At 44.3% G+C, this 12,148-nt stretch overlaps 1 protein-coding gene across 1 annotated transcript; it reads right to left on the bottom strand.

The window, feature by feature from the left end:
• Positions 1-1,090: 1,090 nt before the first annotated feature.
• LOC145822003 (uncharacterized) lies at positions 1,091-6,476 on the bottom strand. Its single transcript, XM_082918573.1, has 3 exons — positions 4,160-6,476; positions 2,251-3,991; positions 1,091-2,162 (listed from the first exon to the last, which is right to left on the bottom strand). The coding sequence occupies exons 1-3, from the start codon at positions 6,474-6,476 to the stop codon at positions 1,091-1,093; spliced, it is 5,130 nt and encodes a 1,709-aa protein (XP_082774699.1).
• Between the last annotated feature and the right edge of the window lie 5,672 nt (positions 6,477-12,148).

Raw genomic sequence — 12,148 nt, 5'->3', positions numbered from 1 at the left:
AAGCCGCCGCCGCGAAACAAGCCGAGCAAAATCCTCCCGAAGCATCTCCAGATGCGGAGGAAAAGGCTGATCGGGATGTTGCCGTAGTGGGAGGCACTGACGATGACGCCGAAGAAAACCTGCCCGAGCACAATGTGGAGGAGGCCGAGCAAACTGTGCAAGTCACTGAACAAACGATTGACGTAAAGTTGGATTGACCATTTTTTTTTTGAATGTAACCGGGCTATGCCCCCCGTCTTGTACTTAAATTTCCTTTATCAATGAAAATTTTTGACTTTTTTCTCGCTCATCTCCTATTTCTGTTCGGTTTGCATCTACATGGATTCCTTGATTCAATTGTTAACAATTCACAACTACCAGGTCAGCTGTGCCGAACAGTTTGCCGAGCTAAAATCACCTCAAACGTTTTCTAATCAGAACTAGTAGTTCGGTTCCATGAACTTTCAAATGAAATGACATTTTAACTCTTCTGAGCAAAATCTGCTCGGCCTTAATTCGTTTGTACACTTCATAGAATTTCAACGTGACCGAGCAAAATCAGCTCGCCTTTTAAGTTTGGTAAGCCTCCAACATTTCTTTTAGGCCGAGCAGATTCAGCTCGGCTTCTTATCGGTTGGACAAAACTCCAACATTGCGAATTCTGCCGAGCAAACTCCGCTCGTTTTCCATATTGGGCAAGACACCAATATGTCGACTGGGCCGAGCAAAATCAGCTCGGCCCTTACACTGGGCAAAACACCAATTTTCAGTTAAGTTGGTCATGATGCCAACATTTCAACCGGGCGAGCAAAACCAGCTCGGCCCTAATGCGAATTGGGTCATACGCCAATTACATCGTCGGACAATGCACCAACTGTTTGTGCGGTCTGCTTTCTTTCCGGCGAGAGGAAATCAGTCCGGTCCCATTCAGGTCGGTCTCCCTGCCCCTGGCATCCATAATTGCCTTGCGTCCTTGCGATGTCATTGTACAAAGATGTAATACCAAACAACAAGAGGGCTATTTTTCATTACAAAAACATTGCTATCGTTTACATCAAGTGTCAAAAGGCTAAAGGTCTAGAAACGCCAAAGAACACAAGCAGATTACATCCTAAAAGTAAAAGACCTTAAGGTTGGCCGCATTCCATGGTCTGGGGACAGCCTTGCCATCTAAATCTTCCAGATGGTATGCCCCTTTACCAGCAAGACCAATCACCTTATATGGTCCTTCCCAATTTGCACCGAGCTTTCCTTCGCCGGGGACCACCGTATTGCCAAGCACCTTCCTTAAGACCCAGTCCCCAATCTTGAATAGCCTGGGGTGTACTGCCTTGTTGTATTTTTTGAAGAGTTCTTGTTGATAAGCCGCTATGTGGACTAAAGCCCGCTCCCTTCTTTCCTCGGCCAGGCCTAGCTCCAGCGCCACTGCTTCATTGTTCAGATCTGGCTCGAAATTCTCAGACCGGATGGTTGGCATGCCAATTTCCAGCGGGATGACGGCCTCCATGCCATAGGCCAAGGCAAATGGTGTCTCTCCGGTCGACCGCCTTGGCGTGGTGCGGTATGCCCAAAGCACATTAGGGAGTTCTTCAGCCCACTTCCCCTTGGCCTTCTCAAGCCACTTCTTCAACCCGTCCAGGACGGTCTTGTTCGACGCCTCGGCTTGACTGTTGGACTGTGGGTAAGCTGGTGTGGAGTTGCAGAATTCAATTATCAACTCTTCGCAAAATCTGCGAAAGAGTTTTCCATCGAATTGAGTGCCGTTATCCGAGATGAGGGCCTTGGGTATACCGAAATGGTTGATGACATTTTGCCATACAAACTTCTTCACATCCTTTTCCTTTATGGTCGCCAACGGCTCGGCCTCAACCCACTTCGTGAAGTAGTCAGTGACGGCGATGAAGAACTTGCGATTGCCCGGCGCAGCTGGGAGTGACCCAACAATATCCAACCCCAAAAGCGCGAACGGCCAAGGACTTGTGAGAGGGAGCAAATCTCTAGCCAGCTGGTGGATCTGGTGGGCGAACTTTTGACACTTCTCGCACCTGCGAACATATTTTTGCGCATCTGCCTGCATGCGTGGCCACCAATATCCCTGAGAGATTTGCTCGGTAAGCCAAGGATCTGCCCCCAGTATGGCTGCCACAGATGCCCTTGTGTATCTCGTAGAGGAAAGCCTCCACCTTGGTGGGGTGGACACATTTCAAATACGGCCCGGTGAAAGATTTTTTGTACAAGGCCCCGAACGGGGAGAGCCAAAACCGCTCTGACTTTGCCCGGATCTTGTGTGCCGCCTTTTTTTCTTCTGGTAGAATTCTATCTTTCAGGAAGGCGATGATAGGATCCATCCAAGAAGGGCCCAAGTCGATGCAGAGTACCTTGGCTGATTCTGGTTCCTCAATGCTTGGCCGGGGTAAAAATTCTATCATCAAGGGGTTGGGAAAAGCTGTCTGGGCAGAAGCAAGTCCGGCCAATTCATCAGCTGCGCTTTTTTCCTCGCGGTCGATTTGTTCCATCCTTATTGCAGCGAACTTCTTGATCTCTGCGCGTACCAGCGCCTGATACTTGGCCATTCTTTCGTCCTTTGCCTCATACTCCCCTAAGACCTGATTGACCACCAACTTGGAATCACTGAATACCATAAGGGCTGTGGCTTTTATTCTCAGCGCGCTTCTTAGTCTGGCAAGGAGAGCTTCATACTCAGCCTCGTTGTTGGATGCTGGGAAGCCGAGTGTAATTGCCTGCTCGATGATCAGCCCGTCCGGTGAGTTCAGCACGATGCCCAGCCCGGCCCCATGTCTGTTGGATGCCCCATCAACGAAAAGCCTCCACATCTCGCCAATAAACAGCTTCCAACAATCAGGGGGGTTTTGGGAGGTTCTCAATTCCAAGTCTCTGATCGGTTCATTCTGGTCCCTTTCCTTGTCTTGGTTGGGTTCATCATTGTCGGACTTTGTTAGTCCGGTCGTGCTCGTCCCTTTTCCTACTTGCGAACCAACACTTGTTTCTGTTGCCAGAACCATGGGTTGTGCTAAATCCGCACCAACCAAATCAACCGGGCATACTGGATGCATCCCAGGGGCAAATTCCGCCACAAAGTTGGCAAGTGCTTGAGCCTTGATTGCGGTGCGCGGTCGGAACTCGATGTCATATTGTCCTAATTCCACGGCCCATTTCAAAATTTTCCCAGTGAAGTCTGCCTTTTCAAAAAGCACTTTAAACGGGAACTCGGTTAACACAACTATTGTATGGGCATGAAAATAGTGTGCCAGCTTTCTTGACGCCATCATTAGGGCCAGCGCCAATTTTTCCAAGGGAAGATATCTCGTTTCGGCTGGGAGAAGAGTCTTGCTTACATAGAAGATCGGTAGGTGCTGGATGCCTTCAGCACACACCAATACCGCGCTGACTGCGTGTTGAGAGATAGCCAAGTAGAGGTACAACTCTTCGCCCGGCTGAGGTGTGACCAAAATAGGGGCTGAGGAGAGATATGCTTTCAGGTCTGCTAGTGCGTGGTTGCACTCGTCATCCCAGAAGAACTTGGACTTCAGAGTTTTAAAGAAGGGCCTGCAACGATCAGAAGACCGGCTGATAAATCTGTTCAACGCGGCTACCATCCCAGCAAGATGTTGCACGTCCTTCGTGGAGTTGGGACGCTCCAGGTCTTGTATGGCCTTGATCTGTGATGGGTCAGCTTCAATCCGTCGATTTATGACCAGAAAACCCAGAAACTTTCCGGTGCCAACTCCGAGGACGCACTTTGTGGCGTTCAAACGAAGCTTGTGGAGCTTAAGAATGGCGAACATCTCTGCAAGGTCAGCGAGGTGTTGAGACTTCTCCTTACTCTTCACCACCATATCGTCAATATAAGCCTCCATTGTTCGGCCCAAGAGAGGAGCGAACATTTTTGTTACCATCCACTGAAAGGTCGCCCCGGCGTTCTTTAGTCCGAACGGCATGACTTTATAGCAATATAAGCCTCTGGGAGTTGTGAACGACGTGATCTCTCTATCTGGTTAATATATGGCTATCTGGTGGTAGCCGCGATATGCGTCTAGGAAGCTAAACCTCTGATGGCCAGCGGTTAAGTCCACCAGCTGGTCAATTCGTGGGAGGGGAAAACTATCCTTGGGGCAAGCTCGGTTGACGGTCTTGTAGTCAACGCAGACTCGCCACTTGCCGTTCTTCTTCGGAACAACCACCGTGTTGGATATCCACTGAGGGTAATGCACCTCCTCTATGGCCCCAGCTTCCAACAAATTCTTCACTTCTTCTGCCACCACTTCAGCATGGTGCAAGGCCGAGCGGTGCGTCCTTTGAATGACTAGCCGTGCATTGGCAAAGACATTCAATTGATGACAAATGAAGCTTGGGTCGATGCCGGGCATGTCGTAAGGCGTCCAGGCAAAGGCCTCCAAATTGGAAACCAAGAAGTTGACATAATCCATCCGCTCGGCGCTAGACAAGGATGATCCCAAGAGGAAGAATTTAGTTGGATCATTCTCGTCAATGCGCACCTCCACCAAATCTTCGACCGATTTTTCCTCGGCCTTTCTCCCTACGTCTTCAAGGACCTCTTTACCCTCGGGCTCCTCAATCATTTGGACGAACCCTTTGGCCGCTCGGCTGCCATTTACCGCAACGAAGCATTGTTTTGCCATCACCTGGTCCCCCCAAATTTCCTCTATTTGTCCGCTTGGTGCTGGAAAGCGCATGATTTGGTGGAAGGTCGAAGCAACTGCTTGCATGGCGTGCAGCCAACCCCTGCCTAAGATCAAGTTGTAAGTCGATGGAACTTTGAGCACCCAGAACTCTGCTTGCTTTACGACCGATCCCGCTTTGACCGGCAAAATAATCTTTCCGATTGGCCATTCTGGCTGTGAGTTGAAGCCGACCAAAGGGGACGTTGCGGGGGCCAAGTCCTTGTCTTCCAACTTCATTTGTTTGAACGCGTCATAATACATAATTTCTACCGAACTCCCCTGGTCAATCAAGATTCTCTTGATGTCAAAATCTTTGACGCGAAGAGTGACTACTAAAGCATCATTGTGCGGCATCCGAACTCTTTCCAAGTCCTTGGTCGAGAATGAAAGGATGTCCTTTTCTTCGGTCTTTCCCTTCTTCACAGTGGGCTGAACAGAGAGCACTTCCCTCATGTGCTCGGCCTTCTTGATCATCCCTCTCAGCTCGTAGACCCTGGCCGGTTCAATGATGTTGTGGATGACGTTGATTACACCTTGCGGCGGCGCTTCTAGGGCGGCCAGGCTGTTTGGCTCAGCTTGGTCCGCTGGCGTGGCCTTGATGCCCCCATCTATGTATTGGTCAAGATGCCCCGCCGCCACCAACTCCTCTAAGTGTTGTTTGAGCGGCAAGCAGTCCTCTGTTCGGTGCCCCCGTTTTTCATGAAAGGTGCAGCGATATTTTGAATTGAAGCCCCTCTGCGCGCTCCCCAACTTGGCCGGCCAACGGATGAAGGGTTCGCCTCGAATCTCACTCAAAATGCGGTAGATGGGGATTTTAAATACCGTGGTGATTCCAGTCCGTGCCTTTAATTTTCCTTTGGCATCCTCCGCTGCATCACGGGGAGTGTCAGCCCGGTCGTTTCGGCGACCCTTGTTTCTGTCATCATGGTTTGAACCATGGCGCTGATCTTTTGACCGGTTGTTTGGGCGATTATCCTCCTGCCCAACCGAGTGAACTTTCCCCGCCACCCTTCTGTTCGCCGCGATCGGATTAGCTTTCTCGGTCACGGAGGCGGCATCATCCTCCACACGAATGTGCTCATTGATCTGCTGCATCAATGACTCCATGGTTGTGGGTTGATACATCGTGAGTGAATCGCGCAGCCTATGTCTGACTAGGAGACCCCGTTTGTATTGAGTGATTGCCAGATTGGTGGGGCTGTCGAGGATCTCATTGTAAGTTTTCCAGTATTTCGCATTGTATGCCTTCAACGAACATCCAGACTCTATCTTGACGCCCAGGAGATGGTCGACCTCCTTCGGCGTTTGTGTGTTGGTTTTGAACCTGGTGACAAAGGCTTCCGCTAGTTGCTGCCACCCTTCAATACTCCCCTCCGGGAGCCTTTCGAACCATTTCAAACCCAGCTCTCCTAAACTTGCTGGGAATATGAGGCACATCAAGGCGTCATTGCGCCGGTGTCCAGCTATTACTTGCCGGTAATGGCTCACATGCATGTACGGATCCGTCTTGCCGTCGTACAAAGTGAACTTTGGCTGGTGGAATCCGGGGGGGAGTGGCGTACTCTCAATCTCTGGAGACAGCGGCGTGGCTGTAAGTCGCGCCAACTCTTTGTCCACCAGCGCAGGGGCCATCACTTTGGGGGCTGGCATCGCCACTTCCTCACTACAACGAACTGGAGCGCTCAACTTCTGCAATGCCGGCACTGTCCGGGCCTCCCGACGGCGCGCCCTCTCCTCCAATACATCTCTCAAGTCCCTGGAACGTGTGGAGAAAGAGGATCCCGACGTCGGCATCGGGCGTAAGAGGCGGTAGGTGCTGTCGCGAGAGAGAGTCCTGCCCTCTCTTTGGTCAGAATCTCCAACCCCATAGTTCCTGGTGATGGAGAGAGAGTGAGTCCTCCCCTGGCGGCGATTGCTACTACGAGGGGACGGGGTGCGCTCACTGAGGTTGCCCTCTCCAGCAACACCCTTCCCTTTAATCTGGCGTTTCAGCAGCTCCATCTCCGCCGCCATATTGCGAATGAGGGCATCTTGGTCCTTGAGTTTGTGCTCCAAGCGCTGCGCATGGGACTCCCCTCGGCGTCGGCGGTTCTCCAGACTCTGCGAACGATCAGTACTCCTCTCGTGTTTGTTTTGCGTATCTCGCGAAGGAGTCTCTAGGCTCGCCATGGCTGGAATATTCGGAGGACCTTCTCTCACGCGGACGTACTCAGGTGTGACGCCATCGACGACGGACAGTGGGGCTTCGCCGTTGTTGGCCATGGAAATGTTTGAAGAAGCTAAAAGAACAAGGGTTGAGTATCAAAGACTTCCCACAGACGGCGCCAATTGTACGGGGGCAAAATATCCTCTGCTTTCCGTACTCCTTGTACTCCAAGCTTCTCTTGACGGCATCTACCTGGCAACACAGAAACGGTGAGCTGCCCGGCGGTGGTGTGCCGGATAGACCCTCCGACGATCAAGTCAGTCCACTTGAGGAAGAAGAAGACTGATAGAAAGAGAGAGTAATCTCTTTAGGGAAAAAGTTGCATACCTCTAACGTTCGTCCTCATCCATATTTCAAGGCTGGCCATGCAGCCTCAAGATTATGCGCGCACTACCTCTACTGTCCTTCCCTGGACAGGTGGCAGTGCTCGCCTCTCACCACCTTACGCGTGTAAAAGCTTAGTCCTCCCACCAGTACACACAGAACTGTCCAACGGTATTGGCGCATGCTTGGAGTAGGTTTCCTCTATCCCTTACGCCATTGGCCCAGGTGGCATGCTTGACCAGAATACCACGACCAGCCTATCACTTGTGGAGAGTTGCCATCACATGCACTCAATCGAGCTATGCACCGCCGGACTGTCCCTTGCCAAGGAGCCAAAGGGCGATACTCATGGCCGAGCTAATATTGACCGGTCCATTAGGCTAATCCGGTTGTGAGGTATGCCGACCTCCACCCGTCCTACCTTTATTCTCGGTCACACGAAGCCCACTTATCTCGGCTGGTCGGTCAGAAGCGCGTCGGCCCTAACTGCGTCCATAGTCTAGCCCGGATTGCTCTTAGCTTGGTCATCAGACACTGCTGCGCGCTCGGCCGCGTTATAGCTCGGCCAGGCATTGGTTCGTGTCTGGCCGCTTGACCTCTCCGGCCGTGCAAGTCAGGTCGCTGGGCCGAGCAAGAGAGGAATCTGCTCGGCGACGTGCGGTTCGTCATGATCGGCGTTATCGTAGCTCGGCCGTACTAACGCGCAAATCTCCCCTCTCAGAAATCATTCAATCTTAAAGAACATATTGAGCGATATGAAAAATTAAATTAATCAAATCATGTGCATTTTCAAAAAATAAATTACCTACCCAATGTAATTTTGGGGATAAATCATACCCTATCAAGTAATGTTGCAACAAGACAATATATCGCATTCTGCAAATTCCATTGGGTATTTGTGATTCATGTCATAGCATTTTGAAGGGTTGGAATAAGGGCTCACTGTATACATGTTAGAAGTAAAATTTAGGTTTATTGAGATTGAGTTGACTTTTTAGTTATTTTAGTCTGAAATTAAAAAGTCTCGTTTGATATAATTTTTTTTAACTTTTGTGAAAGAAAAAAATGAGTAATGCTATGTAGCTCGAAATCAGTCCCCTCTGAATCCCCCTAAAGGAAAAAACGACGTCGTTTTTGCCTCTTTCTTTTTTTTTTTTTTTTTTTTTTTTTTGGTTGAATCAGAAACGAAGAAGACGAAGAAGAAGGAAGGAAGGAAGAAGAAGAAGAGGAAGGAGAGAAGGAAGGAGAAGTTGGACTGGAGGGGCCATCAACCAGGGGGCGGAGGCGCGGCGGAGAGCTGCTGCAACGAGATGCGATCGGCCGACGCTCGGCCGAGCTGCGACGGAGAGCTGCGATCGGCCGAGCTGCTGTGACGGCGGAGCTTCTCTCTCTCTCTCTCTCTCTCTCTGTTTCCTTCTCTCCTCTCCTCTCTCTTTCTCCCTCCCTCTCTCTTGCCTTTCCCCTCTTTTCCCTCCGTTTCCATTTTCGGGGGATTCGGGGGAGGGAATTCGAGCTCCCAAGCTTTATTCGAAAAAAATATAATGATTATGATTTAGATATGACATTTTATCTTACTAATTTTTTAATTTATTCTATTTTTTGATAACTACTTTAGTCTAGTAACCCTTTCAATTCACATGACAAACAAAGATTTAAAAAAAAAAAAAAAAAAAAAAATTGCAGATTTCAGCTCTTACAAACTCCCAAGTTTTAAGAAACCAAAATAATGATTACAGATCCCAAGTCATTTGACGTTATTAAGGATGACCATTGACCAACAACTACATCCATGGCTTTCCTTTATTTCTCCTTGCTTCGTTCGTGATGACAGAGTTGTTCAAAGTTTTAATTTTTTTATATCGATATTAAATTGTAGAAAATTTATCTACAAATATCATTTTGAAGAATGATAATCCTTTTAATTTTAAATTTGTTTTTGTTATAAATTAATCAGTTTCATTAATTTTGAAAAATATAAATTTAATATATTATTTAGAAATTGGTTTGGCATGTCTTAAATAAGATAAAAAATCAAAATGTTATTAAAAAAGTCAAAAAGTTACCACTATTCATAAAAAAATATATATATAAAAAATCATGACAATGCTGCTATACAGGATAGTGTGCAGTGATGGTACACTGTCAACTGATGCTACAAATTTTACCCGGCGGTACACAAAAAAGTTGCACAGGACAATGTTGTTCGGCCAATGGGGGCCCATCACGGGTCTCGTTTTGATAATCTGAACGGTCAATGTGTAGAACTCGTTGGATATTATATGTTTGTAAAAAATTATGTTGATCGAATATCACTAACTACATGATCAAATTAATTTTGTATAAAAAATGGATGATGTTATAGGTAACAATTAACAAAAAAAACTAACACGATCAGATATCTATCGATATCCGATCAACGTGATTTTTTACAAGCATATAGTACTCGACGAGTTCTACACATTGACGGTTCCAATTAGCAAAACGGGACCTGTGGTGGGCCTTCACGGACCGAACAACACCGTCCAATTCAAGCCCGAAAAGGAGGCAATCATTTCCTATCTCCTAACCAGCTCACTACTCTGCCAGACTGTATGAGCTACTTCATTAATTTCTCCTATACACTTATTTATACAATTTTTTAATACACATTTTTTCGTAAAAAGTCAAAAAGTTAACCCAAACATCTATCTTTTTTTTCTCAACTTTTTAGTCCAAAAAGACAAAAAGTGCACTTATTTAGAACACCCCAAACAATCCCTTAGATTTACGATTATACCCTTATTTCTATTATATATATATATATATATATTGTGTACTAAAAAAATAAGATACACAATTTATGAGAATCAAATTTAGGATGGATTTTTATATGAGAATATTTTTTATTTGAAATATATTTCAAAAAAGAGTACAAAAATAACTTGAAATATGGGATTATTCAAACATTCGAAAATGATGTGCAATTCTTCAAACATTTCATGAAGGGTATAAAAACTCATTAATAAATTTTAGACAAATGTAAAATTTCAAACTGAAATATTTCACTATAACACTCAAACATAATATTCTAAAAAAACTCCTTAGTGTACTTTTTCCAAACATAACACTCCAATATAACATTCCAAAAAAACTCCTTAGTATAACACTACAATGTAACATAAAAAAATTCTTTAGTGTACTTTTCTCAAACGTAACATTTCAATGTAACATTCCAAAAAAAGTATGTGGGATTTTTTAAACCAATCCAAAAGGATGTTGGATTCTTCAAACCATTCCAAAAAAAGTATAAAAATTCCTTAGTCAACTTTCAGCAAATGTATAATTTCAAACTGTGAGTGTTATATTGAAGTTTTACATTTAGGATTACATTAAATGTAGTGTTACGTTTGAAAATAGTATATTAAGAAGTTTTTTTGTGTCTTACATTAGAGTGTTACGTTTGTAAAAAGTACACTAAGAAGACTTTTTCTGGAGTGTTGCATTGTTACGTTTGGAAAAAACACATTAAGGAATATTTTAGTGTGTTACATTGGAGTGATATATTATTGGAGTGCTATATTAGAGTGTTACTTTTTTATTCGTAATGTGATATTTGCTCCAGAATGAGGGAAATCTAAAATCTCTATAGTGCGGATTGTCCAAATGTGGAATTTTATATTTGGAGAAACTCACTTTTATCCCTAAAAAATTAAACCCAAATGTATAAGTGACTATCATTTTGTATAATTTTCACTTTAATGGGACCCTTGGGTTCAAAAAAAAAAGAAAAAAAAGAAAGAAGACTAAACAGTTCACAAGATCACATTTTGAGATTTATTAGTACTTCACCTTTAATTTTTTTTTTTCTGAAATTTATCAAAATAAACAAATAACAGACTAAATCAAACATGGTATTAAGTAGAGGTGCAACTTGGGAACCCAGCCTGAATTTTTTTAGGGTTTGGATAAGATATTTTCAAATTCGGTACAGACTTGGACAAAAATTCAGAAATCCGAATTAAATTTGGACGGGCTTGGGCAAAGACATCAAACAAACCGAGTAACCCGAAACACGAATTATACATATATAGATATATAAAAATATTAAAAATATATAAATTATTAGCCATTACATGATATTAAAGTAATTTATATTATTAAATCATATTGAATATATATTATATATACAAATAACACAAAATCTTACTTATTATTATTATTTTTTTAATTTTCACTCATAAATTGTAAAGATTACTATAGTGACATCTCTCTTACATTATATAAATTATTTGTTTTGAGGGTATTAATGATTTTCTATATATAAAAAAATGTAAATAGAGTCAAATTTTAATAATTTAATAATGTAGCTGCAAAAAAAAAAAAAAATACAATTCGGGCAACTCGGGCAATTCGGATTTAACTCTGGTCTGGCTTGGGCAAGCAACCTCGAATTACAATTTGGGCCTGGGTAGATCTCAGTAGAACTTGGGCTGGGCTTGGACAACCTCTCAACCCGCCCAAATTGTACCCCTAGTATTAAGGGCTATTTTGGCAATTAGGTTAAAAACTAAAAAGTTAATTTTTTATCTTTTTTAGATCGCATCACGTGGGAAATTCTATTTTCACACACTTAATTAGTTCAGTGGACATCTTTTCTCAATACACACATGTATTAATTTAAGGGCTATTTTGGCAATTAGGTTAAAAACTAAAAAGTTAACTTTTTAGCTTTTTTAGATCACATTGAGTGAGAAATTCTATTTTCACACACTTAATTAGCTCAGTGCACATCTTTTCTCAATACACACATCTATTAATTTGATTGTTAATTAATTTTCTCAATCCACACACTTAAAGTTATAATTATACTCTTCACTTATAACTATTATATACACACCACTTTATCTTTTTTTTCATACACTTTTACTTTCTTCTAATTGTTGATCTGCACGAGTAA

This window comes from Camellia sinensis, chromosome 3, assembly GCF_055761805.1.
Source record: "Camellia sinensis isolate YWXY chromosome 3, ASM5576180v1, whole genome shotgun sequence".
NCBI classification, from domain to species: Eukaryota; Viridiplantae; Streptophyta; class Magnoliopsida; order Ericales; family Theaceae; genus Camellia; species Camellia sinensis.
Note: the sequence above shows the minus strand (reverse complement) of the source record. Positions and strands in the feature narration are given on the sequence as shown.